Below are 26,936 nucleotides of genomic sequence, written 5' to 3' on the forward strand. Positions count from 1 at the left end.
ATACACTGAGGAGGTGACACAATATAAGGGAATACACTGAGCAGGTGACAATATAAGGGAATACACTGAGGAGGTGACAATATAAGGGAATACACTGAGGAGGTGACACAATATAAGGGAATACACTGAGGAGGTGACAATATAAGGGAATACACAGGAGGTGACAATATAAGGGAATACACTGAGGAGGTGACAATATAAGGGAATACACTGAGGAGGTGACAATATAAGGGAATACACTGAGGAGGTGACAATATATGGGAATACACTGAGGAGGTGACACAATATAAGGGAATACACTGAGGAGGTGACACAATTAAAGATGAGCAGATTTTTTGGGGGGGAAATTTGGTGCGATCCGAATATATTCACTGAGAATTTCGTTAAAAAATGGCTATTTCCTGGCTGCAGAAAGCCTTGATAGTGGCGTAGAACACTGTGCCTTGCAATAAGACGCATAGGGAGTCTGCTTTGGTAGTGAAATAATACTGTGAGTTTGTATGACATGCAGATGACAGGAGTCACTCTTAGAATCACTGCACACTTCACTTATTTGGGCAGTCACGGGGCCAAAACTGACCAAATATCTCAAGTATGAACTCAGCCTTACAGGTCGATGTTAGCGCCAAGAAAAAGCGCACTCCTTTAACACCGTCGTCAGCTGATTCCACATAGATGTTATCAGAACCTGTTCTATTAAACACTTCTACAAGTGGAGCCCCCCGACAGAGGGGAGAGGGTGTCAGCAGTAAGTTTGTGTCGACGTCACTGATTATTTTGCCCTTCCTCTGATCCGTCAGAACAATAACCCACAAAAAACAGATCCTGTTTGTTGAGCATCCGCCTTAACTCGTCAGCATTTGGTCAGTAATCCATCAGTATTGCTAATGCCAAAAAAACAGGAGTGGATCTAAAACAGAGATGACACGTGAATGGAATATTTGCATGTCTTCCTTGTTTTGTACCTACTCCTGCTTTTGGCTACCAAATCACAAGCCAATTCTGATGGGACCATACAGGCCTTACAGCTGCTACACAGACAGGATCCATTGTGCGTCTCATTTTTCCTTGCTTCTGACAGATCAGAAGAAGGGTAAAATAAATGATGATGTCAGCCAGGCTGTAAGGGATACCACCCCTCGTGCCGCTTGACGTCAACTACGTCGAGCTCACAAGATACGGTATGGTCGGTGGTTACCAAGGCGTGACGTTACACCCTCCTGGAGTGGTCTGAGGTTTCAAATACAGGTGGTATGGTACAAACAGGATTAAACAGAGCAAAAGTCAGTTTACCAGATGGATGATTCCTTTTGGGTTGTGATGAGTCATTTGCTGTAGTTACATGAAGGGCAGTGATGTTAGTAGGTTGCAGGTCCCTCTAAACACATGGCATGATGTGACCCTCCTTCAGAGAAAAGACACGCCCACTTGCTGGCACAAGCCTTTTAACCTGTAGCCGGCCCCTCCTGGCCTCTGGGAGGGGTCCATCCCGCCCTCTGCTGGGCTGACAGCACATGAGCCTAAAAAAACGATTAGGGCTCATGGCTCCAGACCAGAATGTCGCAGGGAGGTGGTTTTGGGACCAATGGATCCGCCTGGTTTCAGGCTACCATTAGAGTCCCAGCATGGTACCGTTATTTGGTTTCTGTGGGGAGATATGTATATCTCCCCTCCCTAGCATCCCACCACCAAGCTATGACCACGGGCCTGTTCATCATGGCTACAGGGACACGAATATGCATCTGGTTTATGTCTGTGATGGACGGGCGATTCATAATTCCTTATAAATCGCCAGTTCCATGCTGTCTGATACATTTTGATTGAACTGGGGACTGGCCTAGACCCCCTGCAGAGAGGTTTTTCCTGTTCCATTAGCTGGGTTCCTAGCTGGCTGAATGGAGGTGTTAAATTGTAAACAAAGGTGGCCTGCAAGAAGTTCTCTGCCATATGGCTGGGCTTTAAAGCAGGGCCCTCCTGTGGAGTTCACTACCTCTGCTATCTGACAGCTAATGGCTGGTGTGGGAACATGGCTAACATGAAATAATAATCCATATTCCTCACACAGGCCAGAAGGCAAAATAGTGCCCCAGTCATGAAGTGGGGAGTGTGGGAACAGCATGAGAAGTCCACATAGGGGCCCTGTGACATAGTGTTGAGGTGGCAGTGTGTGGAGGTGGTGGCAGCAGCATCAGGAGGAGGCCACAGAGTGGCACAATGACAGTGTGGCGGTGGCGGCAGCATGAGGAGGCCACAGAGTGGCAAGGTGACATAGTGTGGAGGTGGCAGCAGCATGAGGAGACCACAGAGTGGCCCAGTGACAGAGTGTGGAGGTGGCAGCAGCATCAGGAGACCACAGAGTGGCAAGGTGACATACTGTGGCGGTGGGTGGCAATACCAGTACCCGCTGAAGATGGTGGGTGTAAGAAGGAGCACTTGGCATCAGATGTGAGGCATCAGGTGGGTGACAGCATCAGAATATTAGCTGAGGCAGGTAGCCAGAAGAAACCGTTTTTTGTCAAAGTGTTGGTGTGGCACCATGGATGATCTAGTCTGATGCATCAGGCATTGGTGGGTGGAAATCCTGGCTGATCCACGCCTGATTCTGCCACATGCGGGAAAGTAGAGGAACGCCCCTATCTGAAGCGGGAAGGTCTAGCCCTGCCGACAAGGAGCGATATTACGGTGCAAGTAGAGGAAGTGGAAGCTCCTCCCTTGAAGCCCCTTCTTCATCACCAGAGAGGAAACAAGATGGCGCATCCTCGTCAGTCAAACTGGGGCGGCATGTGTTGGGGTGATGAAGTGCCCGAGATGCAGGCAGCACCCGAACAGATACGTGTCTCTCAAGTGCAGCAGACCCTGAAAGCTAAAGAGGTGGCATTCCCCGTGCTGGCTGGCGCAGCGGAGGCAGCCGGAGTCACCACTCCGCTGCCCAGGAAGCATGGCTCTTTTGAAGGACTAAATCCCATGGTCCCCAGAGAGATTACGGCCCATGGGGAAATATGTGGCAATATCGGAAAGCTATTGAGAACTGGGCAGTCAGGGTATGAGATTGACCCCATCCCAGGGACCCGATTTTTGAAAGGAGGACTGGGAGGATGGTGTGGTTCTCGGTTGAGAGGGGGTCTGGCTTCATCCAAGATGACAAGACCGGGCAGGAGCTGTATGTTAACAGGCGCTCTGTGAAACCCTGTGTCACGGCTGAGGATGGGGGAAATACGCAGCCGTGCGATGCCAGAAGATGTTAGTGGCTGCTCGGCCAGGATGACAGAAATAGGGAGCAGGTCACCTCCTAGAGCTTCCCTAATCTGACCCTGACTCCTAGCTGCATGAGCCGACCTTGAAGGTAGGAGGGCTCATGCTCAGGAACCTCGGATCCCTACTGACCCTCCGCCGATCACTGAGCTAGGAACTGGGTAGACAGCCCGTTCCTCCTGGACACGGAGGAACAGGAGTCTCACTGGCCAAGCTGCAAGGAAAAAGGGGTACCAAAAACAGACCTATGGATATGGCAGGTGAACTGCACTAGTTCCACCTACCTGCCACAGCCTTGCTGACTGGATCCCTGTGCTGACACGCTGATGTCCACACCATACTTAAATGGACACAGCCAACACACATACATAAACACAGGAACCCAGATCCATAGCTGCATTAAATAACAAAAGGAATACAACATCAACTTAACGTATAAACATCTCATAACATTTGCTATGACCACAAGGGTGGCCCTCACTGGCAGATGGTATTAGGTAGGAGGATGACTCCAGCAGACCATGGCTGAAGTACCCCTCAGACTACTGCTCTCAGCAGAGGCTATATAGGCCCAAGTAGCCACACCCACACAGACACACCCAGTACACACACACTAGGAAGGGAATTAACCCTTCCCACACCAGGGAAGGGAAGGGAAGACAGCCACTTAAAGGGGACGTGCACCCATAAATAAACCTTGTGCACAACAACAGAGACAAGGCACACCTACATAGACAGGTTGCCAGGTGCAACCGCATGCACAACATAGCAAGCTGCCACGCAACAGCACAGGCTGCTATGCTGCCACATAAATAATGTTGCCAGCGGCAACCACAGGTGAGGCAACATACTTCAGCCCCCACCTGTGATTGACAACCAGACCTAGACCGCAGGCAACTGCATGCGGTTACAGGAGTCACGACCATGACCATGGTCGTGACACCCTGTTACCTTCCTCAGGCCCGCCACAGCCTCTATAAGGGTGACACTGTAGAATAAACTCCCATGGAGTCCCTTCACGGTCCATGTACTGTAGCGGTAATCTGCCTCTAGAAACGTCTGGTCCGGTTGTCAGCACCGGAGGTATGGCCGGATGACCCAGCTGCAATAAGAAAAGTGCACTGTCTGAAAGAGTCGGCAGACGGTGTGCTCTGCTTCCTAGAACGACCTCAGCCAGAGCCTGAGCCGCTCATCCCAGGGTTGCCTACTCCACCTGAGAGATGGGAGGAACACCAGACCACCAACCTCCCTGCCTGTGGCCTATGTGAGACCCCAGAAGGTCTTTACTATGGCCCTGTCTCCCAGCCAGAACTTCGGGCTGAACCTTCCCAGCTTCCTTTAGAGCGAGAAACATGTACCACCGTAAGCAACATGTGGCTTCAGCTTCCTCTAATGTGTATGCCTACGGAGTCCTTTTGTTATGGCTTTGCACAGGGAGCAAGAATGTTACGCACAATTCTGATGGAACTCTTGATCTTAAGAAACTGGACTTGGACTCCAAAGCAGAGGCTCTCCTGTCATGTTTTGTGTGCTGTGGAGATCGAATGCAGACGGAGCAGATAAAAACACATGAATGTTTTCAACTTACTGAAGCTGCTTGATTTAATTGTGAATAGATGGTGAAGGCAAAGTCCATACCACAAAAGGAGATCTACAATCACCCATCAAATTTCCAGAAGAAAGCATGGTTGAAATGAAAAATTTCACCAATGAAAGGATAATGGATTTCGGTTCATACAGAAGAAAGTCTACAATCACCCATATATTGTACCAAAGAAAGCCTGTGTCACATAAAAAATTTCACCACTAAGTAATTCGGTCCATACCGCAAAAGGAGTTGTACAATCACCCATACATTTTCCTAAAGAAAGCCTGTATCACATAAATAATTTTACCACTAAGTAGTTCGGTCCATACTGCAAAAGGAGGTGTACAATCACCCATACATTTCCCAAAGAAAGCCTGTGTTACATAAAGAATTTCACCATGAAGAAATTCGGTCCATTCCGAAAAAGGAGGTGTACAATCACCCATACATTTTCCGAAAAAAAGGCAGTGTCACATATAAAATTTCACTACTACGTAATTCGGTCCATACAGCAAAAGTAGATCTAGAATCACCCATCAATTTTCCTGAAAAAAACAAGTTTGAAATAAAAAATTTCACCAATGAAAGGATAATGTAATTCGGTTCATACAGAAGAAAGTCACCCATCAATTTTTCCAAAGAAAGCCTGTTTCACATAAAAAATTTCACCATTACGTAATTCGGTCCATACTGCAAAAAGGGCTTCACCACATATAACTGCACCGCAGAACGGCAATTAGGCCTTAATTTTTTTCTACGTTTACACAAAAGGCTTTTCAACAGATATTTTTATTTCGCCACTAATACACTACAAACTGGGCTTTAGAACAGAAAACTGCACCGCTGAGCGGCAAAGATATTTTTCCTTTTTGGACTAATACACGCAAAAAAGGGCTTTAAAACAGATAACTGCAGCACTGAGCGGCAAAGATATTTTTCCTTTTTCCACTAAAACACGCAAAAAAGGGCTTTTGAACAGATAACTGCACCGCTGGCCGCCAAATATATATTTTTCCTTTTTCCACTAATACACGCAAAAAAAGACTTTAAAACAGATAACTGCATCGTTGAGCGGCAAAGATATTTTTCCTTTTTCCACTAATACACCCAAAAAAGGGTGCTGTGCTATGTGTAATGAACCATCTCTTGTGGTGCTTTACCCTGGTGAGTGTCCGCTCTGCAACCATCTCCAGTCACAGCAGTGACACACTCTACAACACACGGAAGACACACACCAGCTCCACATCACTCAGGTACTGGGGTCAGGACATGGCACTCCCACCTACAACCGCTACCCTCGCTGCCTTTGCCAAGTCCCCACCTTACAGCACAGTGACAACTGGAGGCAAGGAGGAGTCACTGCAGACTTGAGAAACAGAACCTAAGGATGAAAGGAGCCCTGCATTAGCATGGGATCATTGGAGGCCAGCACTGATGCGATGGAGTGGTGAATTGGCAGAGTATGCAGCTAACCTCCAGGGATTGCAGGAAGGTGTAGGCTAGGGATGACTGTCACCATGACACCTTTCCCCTAAATGAAACCCCTGCTCCTGTGCCTTAGAAAGTAGCAAGTTAAAGGGGTTCTCTGGGAATTAGGAAAATGAAAATACTTAAATATTACTTTATTATAAATATATTCCTAAATACCTTTCATTAGTTATGATGGCTCGTTTTGTCTAGGGAGCAATCATTACGAGAAATAAAATGGCCTCCGTCCTATTATTAATACACACAAAACCTGTCCTATACACACAGGAGGACATGCTACTTCCGAGCAGTGAGCCAAAGAGCCTACAGTTTACAGTTTAATATGATCTTCAGCTAAATCTCTGTAGAAATGTAGTTTGTGAGGAGACATGAAGTACAGAGAGGAGGGTGGGGATAATGAGCAGCAGCACTTGTATGCAGTCTCCATTACCACAGTCTGTCCTGTCCATCCTTTCTGTACTTCATATCTTCTCATGAACTCCATTCCCACAAAGGTTTAGTTAAAGTTCTTATAATTTGTATTCAGGATCGTTATCCCTGACAAGTAGGAGAGGAGGATGAGGCAGCTCTTTACCTCAGTGCTCGGAAGTAACTTGTCCTTCTGTGTGATTAGGACAGGTTTTGTGTGTATTAATAGGACGGCGGCCATTTTCTTTCTCCAAATGATTGCTCCCTAAACAAAATGAGCCATTATAAATAATGAAAGGTATATGGGAATATATTTACAATAATGTAATATTTAAGTATTTTCATTTTCTAAATTCTCGGAGAACCCCTTTAATAAATTCTGAAAAATGAACAGGGCCGGACAGTGACTCAGTGGTTAGCCCTGGAGACAACATTGGTGTGGAGTTTGTATGCTTTATCTGTATTTGTATGGGTTTCCACTGGGTATAGTTTGCTCCCAAACCCTAAAAATTGTCCTAGTGTGTGTTCCTAATAGTAAAGATTCTTCTCGGTTGACCATGGGCATGTTACTTAAAGGGGTTATCCCATGACTAATGTAAAAAATTAAAACCATTCACCATATAGTACATGGCAACCTCTTTCTAATAAAGCTAGAACCAGCCCTGTGCCTCACATGGATCCAGAGATCAAGGGAAGTGTCTTTTCTGCTGGAGCTCAGGGGGCGTGTCCATGCTCTCCCTATCACAGCTCAGGAGGCAGTTGTAGGATGAAACTGAGCATGTGCGGCCTTCTCAGTGAGCAGGACAAAGATATAGGAAAAATAAGAAAGAACAGGTGGCTCTATACACATATAGCTATGCTAAATTTTTTATTACATTCAATTAGAAAAGTATTCAGATACAGGTGCTGGTTTGAAACCTGTCGAATATTTTTCGCGGAACAATCCCTTTAAGTCCTGCCCCCAAAGAGCCCATGACGGTGGAATGTGTGCCCTTCAGAGAGCCCTATGCCTCTGTAGAGAGAATTTATATGTTGGCATTTTTTTGCCCGTTGGACTGGTTAGAACCACATGAAGGTTGAGGTAGGCCAATTATTAGTACAATTCTGCCCAATCGTCGAGCACTATTTAATATAAAATAGAATTATTTGGTGACCGAATCCTCTTCCATAGCGTTAGTACGTCTGTTTATAGCACTTTTAGGTGCCTGTGTTAGGCTGTTTTACATCTGTGGAAAACAGACATTGGCAAGTTCTTCATGACCATTTTCTGTCTTTAATAAAGCGTCTTATTATTCAGCTTTTTTTTTTCCCTGCCTACGTTCATTAGTGTTCACTGGAGCAAGGTGTAACTGGACTCCTTGGATAATGCACGATGTATATTTTTAGTCATATCGCCGTACCTGTCTGATTTTCTGATCACAATACAAACTGAAGGTAGCAGTTTGCACAAAAGAATAAAAAATGCTAATTTCTTTGTATACAGTAATCTCCTTTCACAGGCGCTAGGGGGGTGGGGGTTCTTCTTATTTTGGGTAGAAGAAAATGAGCATGGAACTCTAGTGCCCTCTTGTGGCCCAAGATGGTAAAAGGCACAGTCTAAACCATGGTACTTTTAAAGTGTATTTAATGTCCTCTTCTTTGGAGGGAGGTGGAAGTTCATGGATTTTACTGAACTATATGCTGTACATAGACTATCATCACTCACAATCTTACCAGTAATAGAAATTGCACGTTTTATTATTTTATTCAGGTATGATTATATTGGAAGTCAAATATTAGTACATTTATACAGTAAAGAAGGAAGAAATCAGGCGCAAAGATGTGAGGAACATACAAACTGGTCTTCTTGTAGCCCAAGCATTCCTGCAATGTACAGTTGTGTTCAAAATAATAGCAGTCAGACATCACTAACCTGATCAATCACTGTTTTTGGTTGAAATTATATTTCTACATGGCAAATAATTTACTAGCAGGTGTAGTAGAGTAATAGAAACCCAACATACCCAACAGTCATGACATGCATGCTGCTGATTCTCTGTAATTGAATCACTTATTAAAAGGGGCATGTTCAAAATAATAGCAGGAGTTCAATGATTGAGGTCATTCATTCTTTGAAAAACAGGTGGCAATTATTGCCCTGATTTAAGGAAGGAAGGCAGCAAATGTTGTACATGCTGGTTACAGTGCATTTCTCACCGAAATTCTGAGCAAAATGGGTTGTTCCAGACATTGTTCAGAAGAACAGGGTACCTTGATTAAAAAGTTGATTGGAGAGGGGAAAACATATAAAGAAGTGCAGAAAATGATAGGCTGCTCAGCTAAAATGATCGCAAATGCGTTAAAATGGCAACCAAAACCTGAAAGACGTGGGAGAAAGCGAAAAACTACCATTCAAATGGATAGAAGAATAGCCAAAATGGCAACGACTCAGCCAACAATCAGCTCCAGGAAGATCAAAGAAGATCTAAAGTTACCTGTGAGTACTGTTACAATTAGAAGACGCCTATGTGAAGCCAAGCTATCTGCAAGAAGCCCCCGCAAAGTCCCACTGTTAAAAAAAAGACATGTGCTGAAGAGGTTACAATTTGCCAAAGAGCACATTGACTGGCCTAAAGAGACATTCTGTGGACTGAGGAAAGTAAGATTGTTCTTTTTGGGTCTAGTGGCCGGAAACAGTTTGTCAGATGACCCCCAAACACTAGATTCAAGCCACTGTGAAGACAGTGAAGCATGGTGGCGCAAGCATCATGATGTGGGGATGTTTCTCATACTAGAAGAGGTCATGCTGCCTTATGCTGAAAAGGAAATGCCCTTGAAATGGGTGTTCCAACAAGACAACGACCCCAAACACACCAGTAAACGTGCAACATCTTGGTTCCAGACCAACAAGATTGACGTTATGGAGCGGCCGGCCCAATCCCTGGATCGTAATCCAATAGAAAATTTGTGGGGTGACATCAAAAATGCAGTTTCTGAGGCAAAACCAAGAAATAGAGAAGAACTGTGGAATGTAGTCCAATCATCCTGGGCTGGAGGACCTGTTCACAGGGGCCAGAAGTTGGTTGACTCCATGCAACACAGATGTGCAGCAGTTCTCAGAAACAGAGGTTATACAACTAAATATTATAAAGTGATTCAAAGGAAAGCAAAATCTTCAAACATTTTTCAGTTTATATAGTGAATGTTTGAGTTTGTAAAGAAGTATACAAACACTGCTATTTTTTTTTAACATTCTAATATTCACTTTTCTTAAAAAAAAATTTAGAGGACCAACACAAATTTGATATATTTCTCTTCATGTTTTGATTTTGAATAGAATGTGTACTGTTCCCAATGCATTTGTGTGTATGGAAATAAAAGCTATTAGAAGGATTTTGAGCTTTCTTCACTTTTTTTAAACACACTGCTATTATTTTGAACACAACTGTAGATGTGTGCCACAATACTGCCAACTGGAACATGGATCCAAATCTCTGCATCACTTTACTGTATGGCAGTCGTTTTATGGCTTCTTCATTTGCTAGTGTTAAAGAGGACCTTTCACTGATCCTGACATTGTGAACTAAGTATACAGACATGGAGAGCGGCGCCCGGGGATCTCACTGCACTTACTATTATCCCGGGCGCCGCTCCGTTCTCCCGCTATGCCCTCCGGTATCTTCGGTCACTAAGTTATGGTAAGCAGAGATTTTCGGTCACTAAGTTATGGTAGGCGGAGTCTGCCCTTGTTCTGCTGTAGCGCTGGCCAATCGCAGCGCAGAGCTCACAGCCTGGGAGGTTCTTTTCTCCCAGGCTGTGAGCTTTGTGCTGCGATTGGCCAGCGCTACAGCAGAACAAGGGCAGACTCCGCCTACCATAACTTAGTGACCGAAAATCTTTGCCTACCATAACTTAGTGACCGAAGATACCGGAGGGCATAGCGGGAGAACGGAGCGGCACCCAGGGATAATAGTAAGTGCAGTGAGATCCCTGGGCGCCGCTCTCCATGTCTGTATTCTTAGTTCACAATGTCAGGATCAGTGAAAGGTCCTCTTTAAGAGTAGGTAAAACCAAGTGTGTATTTGGCATGTAACATGTGCGCCCTGCTACATAAGGTGTTATGGGTGCAGTCACTAGATGCCAGTCGCGCCCCCTTTATTAACATACAGTGGATATTGAGACATCGGAGCGCAGGTCAGCAGGGGATAGTAGTTTTTTGCTGTGTTCACATCTGCTCCATATCCTAATCAGAGACAGAAAATGGCATCTATTGATGGCCACCACAGAGAGACAGCTTTTGGGGTAATACAGTCAGGTCCATAAATATTGGGACATCGACACAATTGTAACATTTTTGGCTCTATACACCACCACAATGGATTTGAAATGAAACGAACAAGATGTGCTTTAACTGCAGACTGTCAGCTTTAATTTGAGGGGATTAACATCCAAATCAGGTGAACGGTGTAGGAATTACAACAGTTTGCATATTTGCCTCCCACGTGTTAAGGGACCAAAAGTAATGGGACAATTGGCTTCTCAGCTGCTCCATGGCCAGGTGTGTGTTATTCCCTCATTATTCCAATTACAATGAGCAGATAAAAGGTCCAGAGCTCATTTCAAGTGTGCTATTTGCATTTGGAATCTGTTGCTGTCAACTCTCAAGATGAGATCCAAAGAGCTGTCACTATCAGTGAAGCAAGCCATCATTAGGCTGAAAAAACAAAACAAACCCATCAGAGACATAGCAAAAACATTAGGCCTGGCCAAAACAACTGTTTGGAACATTCTTAAAAAGAAGGAACGCACCGGTGAGCTCAGCAACACCAAAAGACCCGGAAGACCATGGAAAACAACTGTGGTGAATGACCGAAGAATTCTTTCCCTGGTGAAGAAAACACCCTTCACAACAGTTGGCCAGATCAAGAACACTCTCCAGGAGGTAGGTGTATGTGTGTCAAAGTCAACAATCAAGAGAAGACTTCACCAGAGTGAATACAGAGGGTTCACCACAAGATGTAAACCATTGGTGAGCCTCAAATACAGGAAGGCCAGATTAGAGTTTGCCAAACCACATCTAAAAAAGCCTTCACAGTTCTGGAACAACATCCTATGGACAGATGAGACCAAGATCAACTTGTACCAGAGTGATGGGAAGAGAAGAGTATGGAGAAGGAAAGGAACTGCTTATGATCCTAAGCATACCACCTCATCAGTGAAGCATGGTGGTGGTAGTGTCATGGCGTGGGCATGTATGGCTGCCAATGGAACTGGTTCTCTTGTATTTATTGATGATGTAACTGCTGACAAAAGCAGCAGGATGAATTCTGAAGTGGACAATATTATCTGCTCATATTCAGCCAAATGCTTCAGAACTCATTGAACGGGGCTTCACAGTGCAGGTGGACAATGACCCAAAGCATACTGCAAAAGCAACCAAAGAGTTTTTTAAGGGAAAGAAGTGGAATGTTCTGCAATGGCCAAGTCAATCACCTGACCTAAATCCGATTGAGCATGCATTTCACTTGCTGAAGACAAACTGAAGGGAAAATGCCCCAAGAACAAGCAGGAACTGAAGACAGTTGCAGTAGAGGCCTGGCAGAGCATCACCAGGGATCAAACCCAGCGTCTGGTGATGTCTATGCGTTCCAGACTTCAGGCTGTAATTGACTGCAAAGGATTTGCAACCAAGTATTAAAAAGTGAAAGTTTGATTTATGATTAATATTCTGTCCCATTACTTTTGGTCCATTAACAAGTGGGAGGCACATATGCAAACTGTTGTAATTCCTACACCGTTCACCTGATTTGGATGTAAATACCCTCAAATTAAAGCTGACAGTCTGCAGGTAAAGCACATCTTGTTCGTTTCATTTTAAATCCATTGTGGTGGTGTATAGAACCAAAAATGTTAGAATTGTGTCGATGTCCCAATATTTATGGACCTGACTGTATATTGTCCGGCACTATGCTATTTTCTGTTATGGTATTGTTGACCCCGCTTATTTGTGTTGCCCGTCCTTCTGTCAATTTAGACCCGCCTTCAACATGGGGCCACTTTTAGTTTACTTTTTCCAGGGATACTTTAAGTTCCCAGTCCAGCGCTGATAATGGAGCAGGGAAGAAAAGGGTGCACTTGTTTTATAATAGAGTCTGAACTGAGATGTGTATAGCTACAGTACCATTCACAATGTGCCCATCCATACCAAGCCAGGGGGCCAGCGTATGCAATGCCACAACCACTTTGTCTCCCTCTATTCTATGCCAGCCAAGTTGGTCCACTCGTACAGTAGCCACTGTGTTGTCTGCTGCAGAGATGCTCTCAGACACATTGTGCCCCCACATTATAGTACCAGCTCCAGTGCTCCCCATTATTGGGCACAATAAATTCTTACCTCCTCCACGCCTTGACATCATATAATTACAGACATGCCAGTGAAAAATAAACCCCTAGTTACTTGTCACCTCTGAGCCTACAATGTAGTGCGGCTGCCTCCTCATCATTATCAGATGAATAGGCTACTCTTGGTACACATGCCTCAAATATATCGCAGTGACCAGTTGGAGGATAAATGTGGTGCTCGGCTAGACATTTGTCTAACTTCATACCACCTATTGGTTTGGCTTACTTTGCGCCGAAATTCTGGTCGAAAATGTTGCCTCCTTAGTCCGTGACCTTTCCAGCTAAGCCGTCTCCGCTTGATGAGCAAGGTGCGGTGGATTTTCTAAAATTTTGGAACATCTTACGACAAAGTCTAGTAATTGTAAGCCACTTAGTACTTTCTTTATTAGCAGCGAGACGTGTGATAGAATGAGGTACAGCAAATAAGATGTCAGTCTGTTACATGAGCAGTCATTATTCGGGACGTTTATTACAGTCCAGTAGTCAGTATTTGTTCACGAAACGCTTCCTCACCGTCCTGTCTTATATAAAGCTATTTATGATTATGTTTCCTCCGTCCTCCCATTATAATCCCAGGCTCATTTAAATGTCAATTAAATTTGAAATATCTACATTTGTCAGCAGTTCCCAGTTCTGGCCACAGTGATGTGAGGCAGGCCTGTCCGTGATTTCTCACCATGCATATCCTCCTCATTAAAAAGAAAGCCATGCACTTGTAATAATGCACACCGGCTCGGCGCTACCCGCGGCTATTGCAGGATGTGTGTCTGACATGGTATTTAAAGAGAAGCAAGCTGTCACCAGTGTCACGTGCAGGTGTTAACACGGGGGGAACGAACTGTGCAGTGCATTACAGGCAGCCGTCCTGATCAAGGATGATGAGGGTTTGACATCCTGTACATTGGGCCTCAACACAGCAAAGTCTCAATTATCTTCATTCACGGAGGAGTCTAAACATCTTCAAGTATTTGAAAAAGTCTTAAGAAAGTATGCACAATGAAAATAAGTACTAGTAGATAGAAGCAATCACTGTGAATATGGCAACCCGGTCCTCTCCTTGTTCATTTTGTTAAAATAGTGGTGCAGTTTTTATTTTACTTTACAGTTTTCATAAAGTTAGATAATGGTAGGGTCCTGATATATATACAATTGCAAGAAAAAGTATGTGAACTATTTGGAATGATATGGATGTCTGCATAAATTGGTCATAAAATGTGATCTGATCTTCATCTAAGTCACAAAGTCACAAAAATAGACAATCACAGTCTACTTAAACTAATAACACACAAAGAATTGAATGTTAGCATGTTTTTATTGAACACACCATGTAAACATTCACAGTGCAGGTGGAAAAAGTATGTGAACCCCTAGACTAATGACACCTCCAAGAGCTAATTGGAGTGATGTGTCAGCCAACTGAAGTCCAATCAATGAGATGAGATTGGAGATGTTGGTTACAGCTTCCCTGCTCTATAAAAAACACACACTAGTTCTGGGTTTGCTTTTCACAAGAAGCATTGCCTGATGTGAATGATGACTCGCACAAAAGAGCTCCCAGAAGACCTACAATTAAGAATTGTTGACTTGCATAAACCTGGAAAGGGTTATAAAAGTATCTCCAAAAGCCTTGCTGTTCATCAGTCCACAGTAAGATAAATTGTCTATAAATGGAGAAAGTTCAGCACTGCTGCTACTCTCCCTAGGAGTGGCCGTCCTGTAAAGATGACTGCAAAAGCACAGCGCAGACTGCTCAATGAGGTGAACAAGAATCCTAGAGTGTCAGCTAAAGACTTACAAAAGTCTATGGCATATGCTAACATCCCTGTTAGCGAATCTACGATACGTAAAACACTAAACAAGAATGGATTTCATGGGAGGATACCACAGAGGAAGCCACTGTTGTCCAAAAAAACATTGCTGCACGTTTACAGTTTGCACAAGAGCACCTGGATGTTCCACAGCAGTACTGGCAAAATATTCTGTGGACATATGAAACCAAAGTTGAGTTGTTTGGAAGAAACACACAACACTATGTGTGGAGAAAAAGAGACACAGCACACCAACATCAAAACCTCATCCCAACTGTGAAGTATGGTGGTGGGGGCATCATGGTTTGTGGCTGCTTTGCTGCATCAGGGCCTGGACGGATTGCTATCATCGAAGGAAAAATGAATTCCCAAGTTTATCAAGACATTTTGCAGGAGAACTTAAGGCCATCTGTCCACCAGCTGAAGCTCAACAGAAGATGGGTGTTGCAACAGGACAGCGACCTAAAGCATAGAAGTAAATCAACAACAGAATGGCTTAAACAGAAGAAAATACGCCTTCTGAAGTGGCCCAGTAAGAGTCCTGACCTCAACCCGATTGAGATGCTGTGGCATGACCTCAAGAAAGCGATTCACACCAGACATCCCAAGAATATTGCTGAACTGAAACAGTTCTGTAAAGAGGAATGGTCAAGAATTACTTCTGACCGTTGTGCACGTCTGATCTGCAACTGCAGGAAACGTTTGGTTGAAGTTATTGCTGCCAAATGAGGTTCAACCAGTTATTAAATCCAAGGGTTCACATACCTTTTCCACCTGCAATGTGAATGTTTACATGGTGTGTTCAATAAAAACATGGTAACATTTAATTATTTGCGTGTTGTTGGTTTAAGCAGACTGTGATTGTCTATTGTTGTGAAATTGGACATACTTTGATACAAAACTCCAAAAATGGGTCGGACAAAATTGTTGGCACCTTCTCAAAATTGTGGGTAAACAGCTTTGTTTCAAGCATGATCGTTCAATCTTACCTGTGGCAAGTAACAGGTGTGTTCAATATAAAAATCACACCTGAAACCAGATGAAAAGGGGAAAAGTTGACTCAATCTTTACATTGTGTGTCACACTAAGCATGGAGAATAGAAAGAGGAGAAGAAAACTGACTGAGGACTTGAAAACCAAAATTGTGGAAAAATATCAACAATTTTAAGGTTACAAGTCCATCTCCAGAGATCTTGATGTGCCTTTGTCCATGGTGCGCAACATATTCAAGAAGTTTACTACCCATGGCACTGTAGCTAATCTCCCTGGTCGTGGACGGAAGAGAAAAATTGGTGAAAGGTTGTAACGCAGGTTAGTCCAAATGGTGGATAAGCAGCCTCAATCAAGTTCAAAAGAAATTCAAGCTGTACTGCAGGCTCAGGGAGCATCATTTGAATGAAATGAAAACTATGACAGGAGACCCAGGAGGACCCCACTGCTGACACACAAAAACATAAAAAAGCAAGACTGCAGTTTGCCAAAATGTACGCGAGTAAGCGAAAATCCTTCCGGAAAAACGACTTGTGGATAGATGACATCAACATAGAGCTATTTGGTAAAGCACATCATTCTACTGTTTACCGAAAACGGAATGAGGCCTACAAAGAAAAGAACACAGTACTTACAGTCAAGTATGGTGGAGGTTCAAAGATGTTCTGGGGTTGTTTTGCTGCCTCTAGCACTGGGTGCCTTTACTGTGTGCAAGGCAACATGAAATCTGAAGATTACCAAAGATTTTTGGGTCGCAATGTAGGGCCCAGTCTCATAAAGCTGGGTCCTAAGTCATGGGTCTTCCAGCAGAACAATGACCCCAAACATACTTCAAGAAGCACCCAGAAAAGGATGGGAACAAAGTGCTGGAGAGTTCTGAAGTGGCAAGAAATGATTCTGGATTTAAAACTTCATTTTCTGGAAAAATTTCAGGGGTGTCAACACTTTCGGCCATGACTATATATTTACAGGGTGATGCAAAAGTCTGGATACACCTTTTTAACTGATGTAATTTGTAGCAAATTGTCTTCCAATGTGTGAAAGTATTAATTGGAAGGGAGGCTGCATTATTTGCACAATTTTATCCACCATTTTAAAAGCTGCCGTATTGAAATTCAGCCTGGATTTTTCCAATGGGAAGGGGGTCATGTGATATATCAGTCTTGGTTTGAATTTACCCAGAAACAGACTGGAAGTGTCAGTTTTGACCTCTCTTTACCTGTTTAGGAGTTACGCAGGGTCAAAATTAACTTTCAATTAATTAATTGAACTAAAATTAAATATGTGATACATTCCCTTTAAATCATCATCTCTTTTAGATTGAGGTGTAACACAGTATGGTACACAGTAATTTGTAGGGATATGTTTTTCACTATACCGTAGGCTAGGACCCATATTTAACTTGGTAGGTTATAAGACATGGATTTTCATTGTCTACAGAATATATCTTATGTCTTAGACTTCTTGTACATGAGTGTATAGAACATGGAATGGTGCTAACTGTCTTCTGCTCCTGTTTTCTCAGCGTTGTGAAGCCCACGCGCCACTATACTGTCTTCCTTTCTGAAGATTCTTCTGATGATGAGTTCCTGCAGGAGGAGGATCCTGTTTCTGCTTTCTCTGAAAACTTTATCTTCTCTGCTCCCTTTGAATGGTCTCTGTCTTCATTTCCTTCCTGTTTACAACTAATTTTCACCTACCACAGATTAGCCTGAAGGACATAAGATCCATTAGGCGATGTATTTTTACACGTGTTATATAGTTTGTGTGTATGTTAATGGTAACTTTTATGTATAGATCTGGCTAAGGCCTCATGCACATGACCGTTGTGTGCACCCGTGGCCGTTGTGCCGTTTTCCGTCTTTTTTCGCGGACCCATTGACTTTCAATGGGTCCGTGAAAAAATCGGAAAATGCACCGTTTTGCAGCCGCATCCGTTATCCGTGTTTCCTGTCCGTCAAAAAAATAGGACCTGTCCTATTTTTTTGACGTACAACGGTTCACGGACCCATTCAAGTCAATGGGTCCGTGAAAGAACACGGATGCACACAAGATTGGCATCCGCGTCCGTAGGTTACTTTCATACAGACGGATCCGAAGATCCGTCTGCATAAAAGCTTTTTCAGAGCTGAGTTTTCACTTTGTGAAAACTCAGAACCGACAGTATATTCTAACACAGAGGCGTTCCCATAGTGATGGGGACGCTTCTAGTTAGAATATACTACGAACTATGTACATGACTGCCCCCTGCTGCCTGGCAGCACCCGATCTCTTACAGGGGGCTGTGATCCGCACAATTAACCCCTCAGGTGCTGCACCTGAGGGGTTAATTGTGCATATCATAGCCCCCTATAAGAGATCAGGGGCTGCCAGGCAGGAGGGGGCAGACCCCCCTCCCTCCCCAGTTTTAATCTCATTGGTGACCCCCCTCCCTCCCTCTATTGTATTAATTTCATTGGTGGCCAGTGTGCGGCACCCCCTCGGCCCCCCCTCCCTCCCTCTATTGTATTATCATTGGTGGCCAGTGTGTGCCCCCCCCACACCCCCCCTCTATTGTTTTAATATCATTGGTGGCCAGTGTGCGCCCCCCTCCCCCCGGCCCCCCCCGCTCTATTGTTTTAATATCATTGGTGGCCAGTGTGTGGCCTCCCCTCCCCCCCCCCCCGATCATTGGTGGCAGCGGAGAGTTCCGATCGGAGTCCCAGTTTAATCGCTGGGGCTCCGATCGGTAACCATGGCAACCAGGACACTACTGTAGTCCTGGTTGCCATGGTTACTTAGCAATATTAGAAGCATCATACTTACCTGCTGCGCTGTCTGTGACCGGCCGGGAGCTCCTCCTACTGGTAAGTGACAGATCATTAAGCAATGCGCCGCACAGACCTGTCACTTACCAGTAGGAGGAGCTCCCGGCCGGTGAAAAAATACGAAACCCCGTTTTGCGGACCGTGAAAAAATACTGTCGTGTGCATGAGGCCTAACACTGTAGATGACCCGAGACGGTGGTATAATTTTAAACTAATATATAATTTTATGTTAGTTTTGTCTGCCACATCACTCCACTTAATATCGAACTGCTCTGCACATTGAAGACAGTAAATAGCCTTTAACCCCATAAGGACCCATGACGTACATGTGCAGGAGCTGTGCCCGCCCGATCAGCGGCAGGGGTCCGACAGTCACTGATAGCCGAACCCCTGCTGTATGCGCTGGCATCGGTGAAAACACCGATGCCGGCGTATTAACCCTCGCACTGCGGCACGTGCGATGTATGGGGAGTGAACTGCCATCGGGTCACCGCGCTGCTGTGACGGGGACCCGATGGCAGCCCGATGCCTTCCTTAGGCATCGTGGCTGCCTTCCGTGACAGCCTGTGAGATCCAGCACCCTGACTTCAGACCTGAACTGGTCCTTAAAAAGTGGGTTTTGGAAGTTTTCTGAAAAATTTCCTTCTGGGCGCATGGATTACAGATCCCCTGATAAAAGTCATTAGTGACCGAAACGTTGGGACAACTGTACATAATCGCATGCTATGCCTTGAATAATATTGGATGTAATGTGACACAGTGTTCAAAAAGAATGAATAAAACTACACTGTAATATCAGTCAAAATTGGTGTGCCATAGAATTTCTCTCAGATATCGACTTATCCCTCTGTGAGCACCCACCTTCAAGAAGGTGTGCAGATCTCAATTACTAAAGCATTGTCTGGCTAGCTGTCCTGACTAGTTGTTAGGATTCCCTTTTGTCGTGTTTACAGGACTGGGTATAAAAAGATATTTGGAAAGATCTCAGCACTGTTCATTCTAAATATTTTTCCATGAAATGAATTGTGTACATGACATCTGACTTATGCTTTTAACTTGTCTTAGGCCCCAGCAGTATCGAACATTGAAGGAATCAGATGCTGATGGTGATGAGATTATCAGTCCAGAAAAGGAAAGTGATTCAGTGCTTGACCAGGAGCCATCACATAAGGAGGTCCCAAATATCAATCTACTAGAAGATATCTTTAGTAATTTCAGTGTGGAATCACAACCACCACTTTTAAGTCAAGCCAAAAGTTTGGAAGATTTGAGAACCCCCAAGGATAATCATGAAGACCATTTTACATTTGATTATCAGGTGAAGTATCTGACTTTAATATATAGAAAATGTAGATTGGTTAGCAACAAAACCGGAATACCACATAGGGCACCAGTCCACTAGTGGTATATGGTTTCCAAGATTTCTGTATAAAGTATCTTGCCCTGGGCTACAACACAGATTTAAACCGCTTTCTCTGAAAATATATGTTACATCATTTTAATCTAATTTTCTTTGACAGAGAATGGATCTCACAGTACCAGAAAGAAATCGATTGGTGCCACCAATGAAATACAACCACCCGTACAATAAACTGTGGAGCATGGGGCAAGATGACATGGCTATTCCTAACAAATATCTCCAGGTTTCACCTGAGGAACAGACATCCCTTCCTGGGAGCGACACCAGTACTCCACATAGGGAAATTACTTCATTATCTGTTGATAAAGAAGGAACATCTGGCATTAGCAGCCATGGTAACATCACCATCCCGAGACCACATGGAAGGAAAACGCCAGAGTTGGGAATCGTTCCACCCCCACCAGCACCTAGAGTCTCTAAGCAGCAAAATGTACCAGCAGTAGCTGAATCAGGCACACTACAGCTTGGGGAGAACATTTGCTTTCCTTTGCAAACTATACAAGGACCCTTTGGAGAACCATCAGTATCGGATGGACACAGACAAGTTTCTGATTCTAGTTCTATGGATTTGTTACAGCCTGTTAAAGTTTCTACTGATATATCTGTAAATGATGATATTCTTAGTCTTTTAGATCCTTTAATGGCAGCTCAGGGCCAGAGTGACCCCATGCATCCTCTAGGTAGTGGTCTTCAGAGCTCTGAAGCACCACACTACTCCAGCACTCCATGTTTTACCTCTCTACACAGTGATTTTACTCCTGCAGCTTTCCCTCACCAGTTAGGATATTCCACACCACAACCTGCATTTATACATTCACCCCTTAACCCATTTATTCAAGCAATGCCACCGGACCATTCTATCTCTGTGATAGGCATTACAGCGAGACCATTTACTCCACCAGTTGTCTCCAACTCTCCTTTCTCAAGGTCTGTTTTTTATCACAGCCAGAGACGCCCAACTCCAGCTTTGCCAGGAAGTAGCTCACTAAGCAATGTTCCATCTGGCATGACAGTCAACACGTTAATGCAACAAAGTCAAATGACTTCAGAAACACGGCAAAACATTCCACCAATTATGACTGGCCTATCTGGCCATAGAACTTTCCCTATGACTAAGCCTCCGGCCAAACCTAAAGACAAGCCCAGGGAGTATCCAGCCATACCTCCTAGACCTTCAAAAAATTCTGACCCTGTCCTTCTCCCTTCTAGACCAGGTCAGCCCAAGGATCCTTTTGACGAGCTGCTGTCCAAAACTAAAGAAGCAGTAACTCCAACACCAGGCAAAGTAGAACAACTCCGGAAGCGATGGGAGACTTTTGAGTAGGATTTAAATTTCTAGATTTTGGTTGAGGAGCAAGTGGTCCAGTAGTTAAAAGAACTTGTGGAATGACCAGGAAATCAAATATTTGCTCTCAAATTTCAGACATTTTGGAATTAAAGGCTTTAATCACAGTTGACTGATTATACTCTTTAGTCTTGGGTGACTCCCAGTTTTTCACTGTTGTCTACTTGACAACTTTCTGGTTGGAATTTGTCTTGATGTAGAACTACTGAATCCAGCGCTTTATCATAAAAAAAAACAGCTTCTGATGCTGTACAGACATCGCAGTATGTGGTCTGTCAAGGACTGTAAATTGACACTTTGCTTATCTAGTTAACTCCCCACCGAGTCCCCGGGAAGTGCTATATGATGTGTTAGCACACGTTATTACCATGTGCTGCAGTTTATAAAGCAGCACGGTTTTTAGTTTTCTGTAGCAAATTTGATCATTGTGATAGCAAATGTGATCATTGTGGTGAAACACTCAGTTTTGTATAAAGATTTTACAGACACTTAAGGATCAAATAGTTGATAGCTGTGTAGAAGAACACATACACTTGTTGATAGCAATTTCTGTGACTTAATACACAATGCCTTCAGGCTCCACAACAAGATCTAATAGTAGTTGCTACTCTAGGTCCTCGACACATCAGTTGATATAAAGTAGATGTTTTAGGTCCCACAACTTGATGTTTTGGATCACCAAAAATGATAGTCCTTAAGTATCTAGGGCACAGAATGTACTAGTTTCTAGTGTAGTTTGCACACTATATTATCTACATACTCTCTGCGTGCAAGACCAACAGACCGTGTTTAGGTGATGTTCTCTCTTAGCTGAGCCATAGAAAAGTGGATTTGAGTCAATATAAGTGTCAATATACACAACCTATCTTACTGTTCTGTATATTGTTTGCTACGTACAGGTAGGCACTAGGTAGGCTCACAGAAGTTCTGTACTACACAATAAGACAACCTGGGGTAATTTTTTTTTTTCCATTGATCACTTATCTGACTAAAACCACTTAGTTGGCTCTGGCTTCTGCCATGAAATAAAAGACAGGAACCCTTGCATGTGAGCTCTGCACCAATACACATGGAGCAGTATAGATGTATACGTGGTTTGATCATAATATCCAGTGTTAAACGCTTTTAAATTTCTTCAAAAAGTTATTTTAAACGTTTCAGTTTTTCCTGCTGGTTCCAGTCATGGTTGACAGGAGTATTTTTGTGAAAAGTAGTTTTTAGTTTTTTTGTTTCTTTTTGAGAATGTTGCTTTTCAGCTGCCTTAAGCCTGAGCTGAAATGGTCAAAGAAGTTGATATTTGGTAGAACTAAGCTGCTTTACTTCCCCTCATTCGCTCTGTCGTACATACTACAGCTTTATTTTTCATTCATTCATTTTTTTTGCAATGTGAAATTGTCTTTTTGGAGCTTTACAGGGACATTTGTGGCCAGTGTGCCCATTTACAGCATGTAATACTGCCAAAGCGAGAGAGCATAACTGCATCCAGTGGTTGTGATGTAATGTACAGATTTTTTGTAGACCATGAGCCCCCAAAATCAACAAATGTCTAACAGACAGATGAGCTACAGTCTTGGTTACTGGTAAAGTACAAACCTAATATGTTATTCAGCCAGTAATGTCTACTAGTTGTGATATAACGGCTATCCTCATTGTGCAGGGTGAATGCAGTGATTTTGATATTAGGAACTATAAATTGTGGCTCCTGGAAAATGTATTATTTTGTCGTCAAGTCAATTTGGTCTTTAGAGTTCAAATTCTGTATAACCTATTACACCATGTAGTTACATCGCAACATGCTATATGGACACCACATGCAACAATTGTCTATACAGCCTATATGTATGGGTTAGCTGATGGAGCAGTCTGGATATTAAGTCGGGACTGAGTGCCAAGTTTTGTTCGTATCCCCTATCCACAGTAGAGCTCGCAACTATTTCCAGCAGTCCCATAATGAATGGAGCGGCAGAGTGCATACTCAACCTGCTGCTCCATCAGGACAGGGAATGAGATTCTTATTCCTGGTCTCGAGATAAGTGCTGGACCTACACCAATCAGTTAGTTGTCCCCTATCCTGTGGATAGGGGATAACTTTTTAAACTTTGCACAACCACTTCAAAGGGGTTGTCCAGGATTTTACTATGAATGGCCTCTGCTCAGGATAGGTCATCAGAATCTGAACGGCGGTGGTCTGACACCCCCACCAATAAGCTAGGTCATCAGAATCTAAACGGCGGTGGTCTGACACCCCCACCAATCAGCTAGGTCATCAGAATCTGAACAGCGGGGGGCTGACACCCCCACCAATAAGCTAGGTCATCAGAATCTGAACAGCGGTGGGCTGACGCCCCCACCAATCAGCTGTAACAGGCAAGCAACGGAACTACCAGGCTTCGTCTGCTTTGTCATGAATGAAGCTGGTTACTGCAGTTCTGCACCTGTTGAAGTGAATGGAAGCAGCGGTGCAGTATCCAGTTAAGTCAAGTACACAGTGGACGTTGCTGAGTAGTCGTTGCTGGATCTACCCCAAAACATTTGAGTAGAGAAAGTGACAGTTATAGGACTCCTGCCAGTCAGATATTAATGACCTGTTCAGAGGATAGACCATCAATAGTAAAATTCTGAACAACCCCTTTTAGGCAAAGGCTAATTTCACGCTAGCGTTTGTCAGGGAACAGCCTGCCGGATCTCTCTGTATCTGGCCTTGCCGGAATCTACATTGATGCCATCTGGCACAGATCCGGACACAACCTGGCTAATATGCAGAGAATCGGCTCCGGAACAATTTGCCGGATCTGACAAACGCTAGTGTGAAACTAGTCTTTCATTCTACACTACTTTCGGCTCGGATGTACATTGGCCAGATCAGGACACTCTTTTGGCATACCTCTGACTAACAGACGTCTGTGGGCACATTAGTTGTATGCACAGAGAATATTTACACTGAACATGTTGCCCATTTGCAGTGTGAACTACTACTTCTTTGTGGGAGGCCCTCCCTGCTATACGTTCAGGGCTCCAGATGGTGACTAAAATATAATTAAGCTCCTAATTTTTAAACTTAGGAGCCAAAGGTGCCCAAGTGACTTTTAAGTCCTAGAGCCCTGTGGCATAGATGTAAACGATGACATTCTGGTTGCCTGCAGCCACCACTAGGGGGATGATAGGAAGTTACTGCATACTGTGTTATTATTGACTTCAGTATATGCAATAAGCTTCTGTGGTCCCTCTAGTGGTGGCTGCAAGTAGCTAGAATATTTAATTTGGTTGCTAAACTTTTAGACTAAGGAGTCAAAGGTCACTTTTTTATGCCTGTATATGTCTAGCTATAATGCCCAAAATGGACAGGACTGGAGTGCTGCTGCAGGTAACTCCTGTATAGAGTCTTTAGAGAATGTATATAAAAATTCCAAATTAATTGCCTACATAAGGAGAGATAAGGGAATGACCTGTCATTTTATTATGTGTGTAGGTTTGGTGCTTAACATTATTGACCAAAAACGCCTTCACCCCAGAATGGTAGAGATTACGATGTACTTACATATGTATATCTACATATAACACTGTCATAATGACCCCATGATCAGCACTTTTTTTCTCATTTCAGGGTGTCTGTAAGCTTTCGACTGCCAGAAAGACCCTCTCTGTAATAAGTTATGTTGTAGTATTGCTTACTGTCTGTCTCAGCGATACTCTCTGTTACATTTACAGTGTATTATACCTCTGCTGCTTGCACCTCTCATTGTGTTCCTGGCAGTGAGGTGCCTGTGCAGTGCAATACAAGTGACCCAGAAAAGTGTGGAGGCGGATGCTGTACCTGGATCCCAGAAAATGCACCACCCCACCTGCTGGTCAAGAGATGTTACTGCAACCTTACTTTGCATTTCTTTTGCTGGACATAGATGAAGATCAGACGCCGTCTATTGATTTAATATGAATCTACATTGAAATATTCTATATCAGGATAGTAAACTATTGTGCTTTCCGGCTGGATGAGACTGGAATTATAAATTGTATAAGATGAAAGATGATAAGATGGATGCATTGTGTAACATTACTGCACTGATAATTTATGGCAGAAAGTGCTTATCGGGTCACCATTGTTGTGTGATTAATGTGTATTACTTGCTGGAAAGCTCTGGTCACTGATGACTCTTATATTGTTGCTGGTTTAGAGGTTTGTCTTGTAGCGAAGCGTTAAAGTGGGCCTGTCCTATTGTAGTTGTAAAGAGAAGTAATGCCACTTGTGGCCACTAAGTGGTGGTGTAGGCCATTCTCTTCAAAGAAATTGATTGAAAAATTAGGTCAACCCTCAACAATGTATAGCATTCTTATATTATGTGATCAGTTCTTGTCACGGCTGGGGGTGTTGGGCTTTGTGTGTATGTACATTACATCCCCATAGACCCATGTTTTAATGCATTGGTCTCTAACTTGTGGAACTCCAGAGGTTGCAAACCTACAACTCCCAGCAAGCCATGCAGCTATCGGAGCATTCTGAGAGTTGTAGTTTTGCAACCACTGCAGAGACGCAGGTTGTAGACCACTGAACGTGGCGTCTGCTTTTGAAAGGTCATGTATAATTCACATTGCTGATAATTTTATTGTTTCTAGTCCCGAGATAAGCGTCAAAGTTGCATGTCACTGGTCTGGCTGATAACCTCCGGCTGAAAGTTACATATATGTTGCACTGGTTGTGCCTATGCAATTATCCATTTTGCATATGGAAATGGTGAATGCAGTTTAGATCCCGGATATACATGCGGGGTCAGGTAATGGAGATTACAGGTCCATTTTAATCGCTTGGATATTTGTTGCTACTCAAATTACAGAGCAACTCTGCATATTCTGCATGTGACATGCAGTCCATTTTAACCCTTCATAGTGTTTTGTTCTTAAATATAAAGATTTTATTTTGCTGTGGGCAGAGACTGGAGATGTGTGTGTGTTTGTGGCAGGCAGTGAACGGGTTAAACGCGCATTTTCTTTTATACAGTTGACGTGCATGCACATTTCAGTGATGATAAGTGTTCACTGTCTCACAGAAAAAGTATTTTTCTATCATTTATACCTTTTTATCCTGTGTGTAAAACACAAAAGAAAAAAAAAAGAAAAATCTGTTTTTTTTTTTAAGCTCGGTGAAATAGTGTGCACTTTACAAAGCCGTGAAAATGAATCTTGTGAAACCTACAGGAAAATAAATATCTACAGCCAGCTACCATCCTGCCTCGTCGTGTCCTTTATAGTGCCTGTATGTGTGCGTGTCAAATATGGTAGAACAACTGTGTGGTCCATTTCGTTAAAAATCTGCCTTTTGCATCTGTATTGCTGATAAATCAGGCAACTTGCTAACAAATACACCATTTAAGGTTCAGATACTCTTTAAAGAGAGATTACACATGCCACTTTAAGAATAGTAACATAAAGAAGTAAATTTATTAAAGTAATATGG

The 26,936-nt window shown here is 43.5% G+C and overlaps 1 protein-coding gene across 5 annotated transcripts in view; it reads left to right on the forward strand.

Moving 5' to 3' along the window:
- The window catches only part of DENND1A (DENN domain containing 1A), a 785,792-nt gene extending 759,089 nt beyond the window's left edge, over window positions 1-26,703 (forward strand). For 2 of the 5 annotated variants that reach the window (XM_040406251.1, XM_040406252.1), the window contains 3 exons: window positions 17,441-17,569; window positions 19,788-20,040; window positions 20,243-26,703. In XM_040406251.1, coding sequence (XP_040262185.1) covers window positions 17,441-17,569; window positions 19,788-20,040; window positions 20,243-21,466 — 1,606 coding nt within the window. In that variant the 3' untranslated portion in view covers window positions 21,467-26,703. The remainder of the gene's footprint in view (window positions 1-17,440; window positions 17,570-19,787; window positions 20,041-20,242) is intronic. The other 3 variants (XM_040406253.1, XM_040406254.1, XR_005774032.1) reach the window with 2 other exon arrangements.
- Window positions 26,704-26,936: the final 233 nt, after the last annotated feature.

The sequence above is a fragment of the Bufo bufo genome, chromosome 8 (assembly GCF_905171765.1).
Source record: "Bufo bufo chromosome 8, aBufBuf1.1, whole genome shotgun sequence".
Lineage (NCBI taxonomy): Eukaryota > Metazoa > Chordata > Amphibia > Anura > Bufonidae > Bufo > Bufo bufo.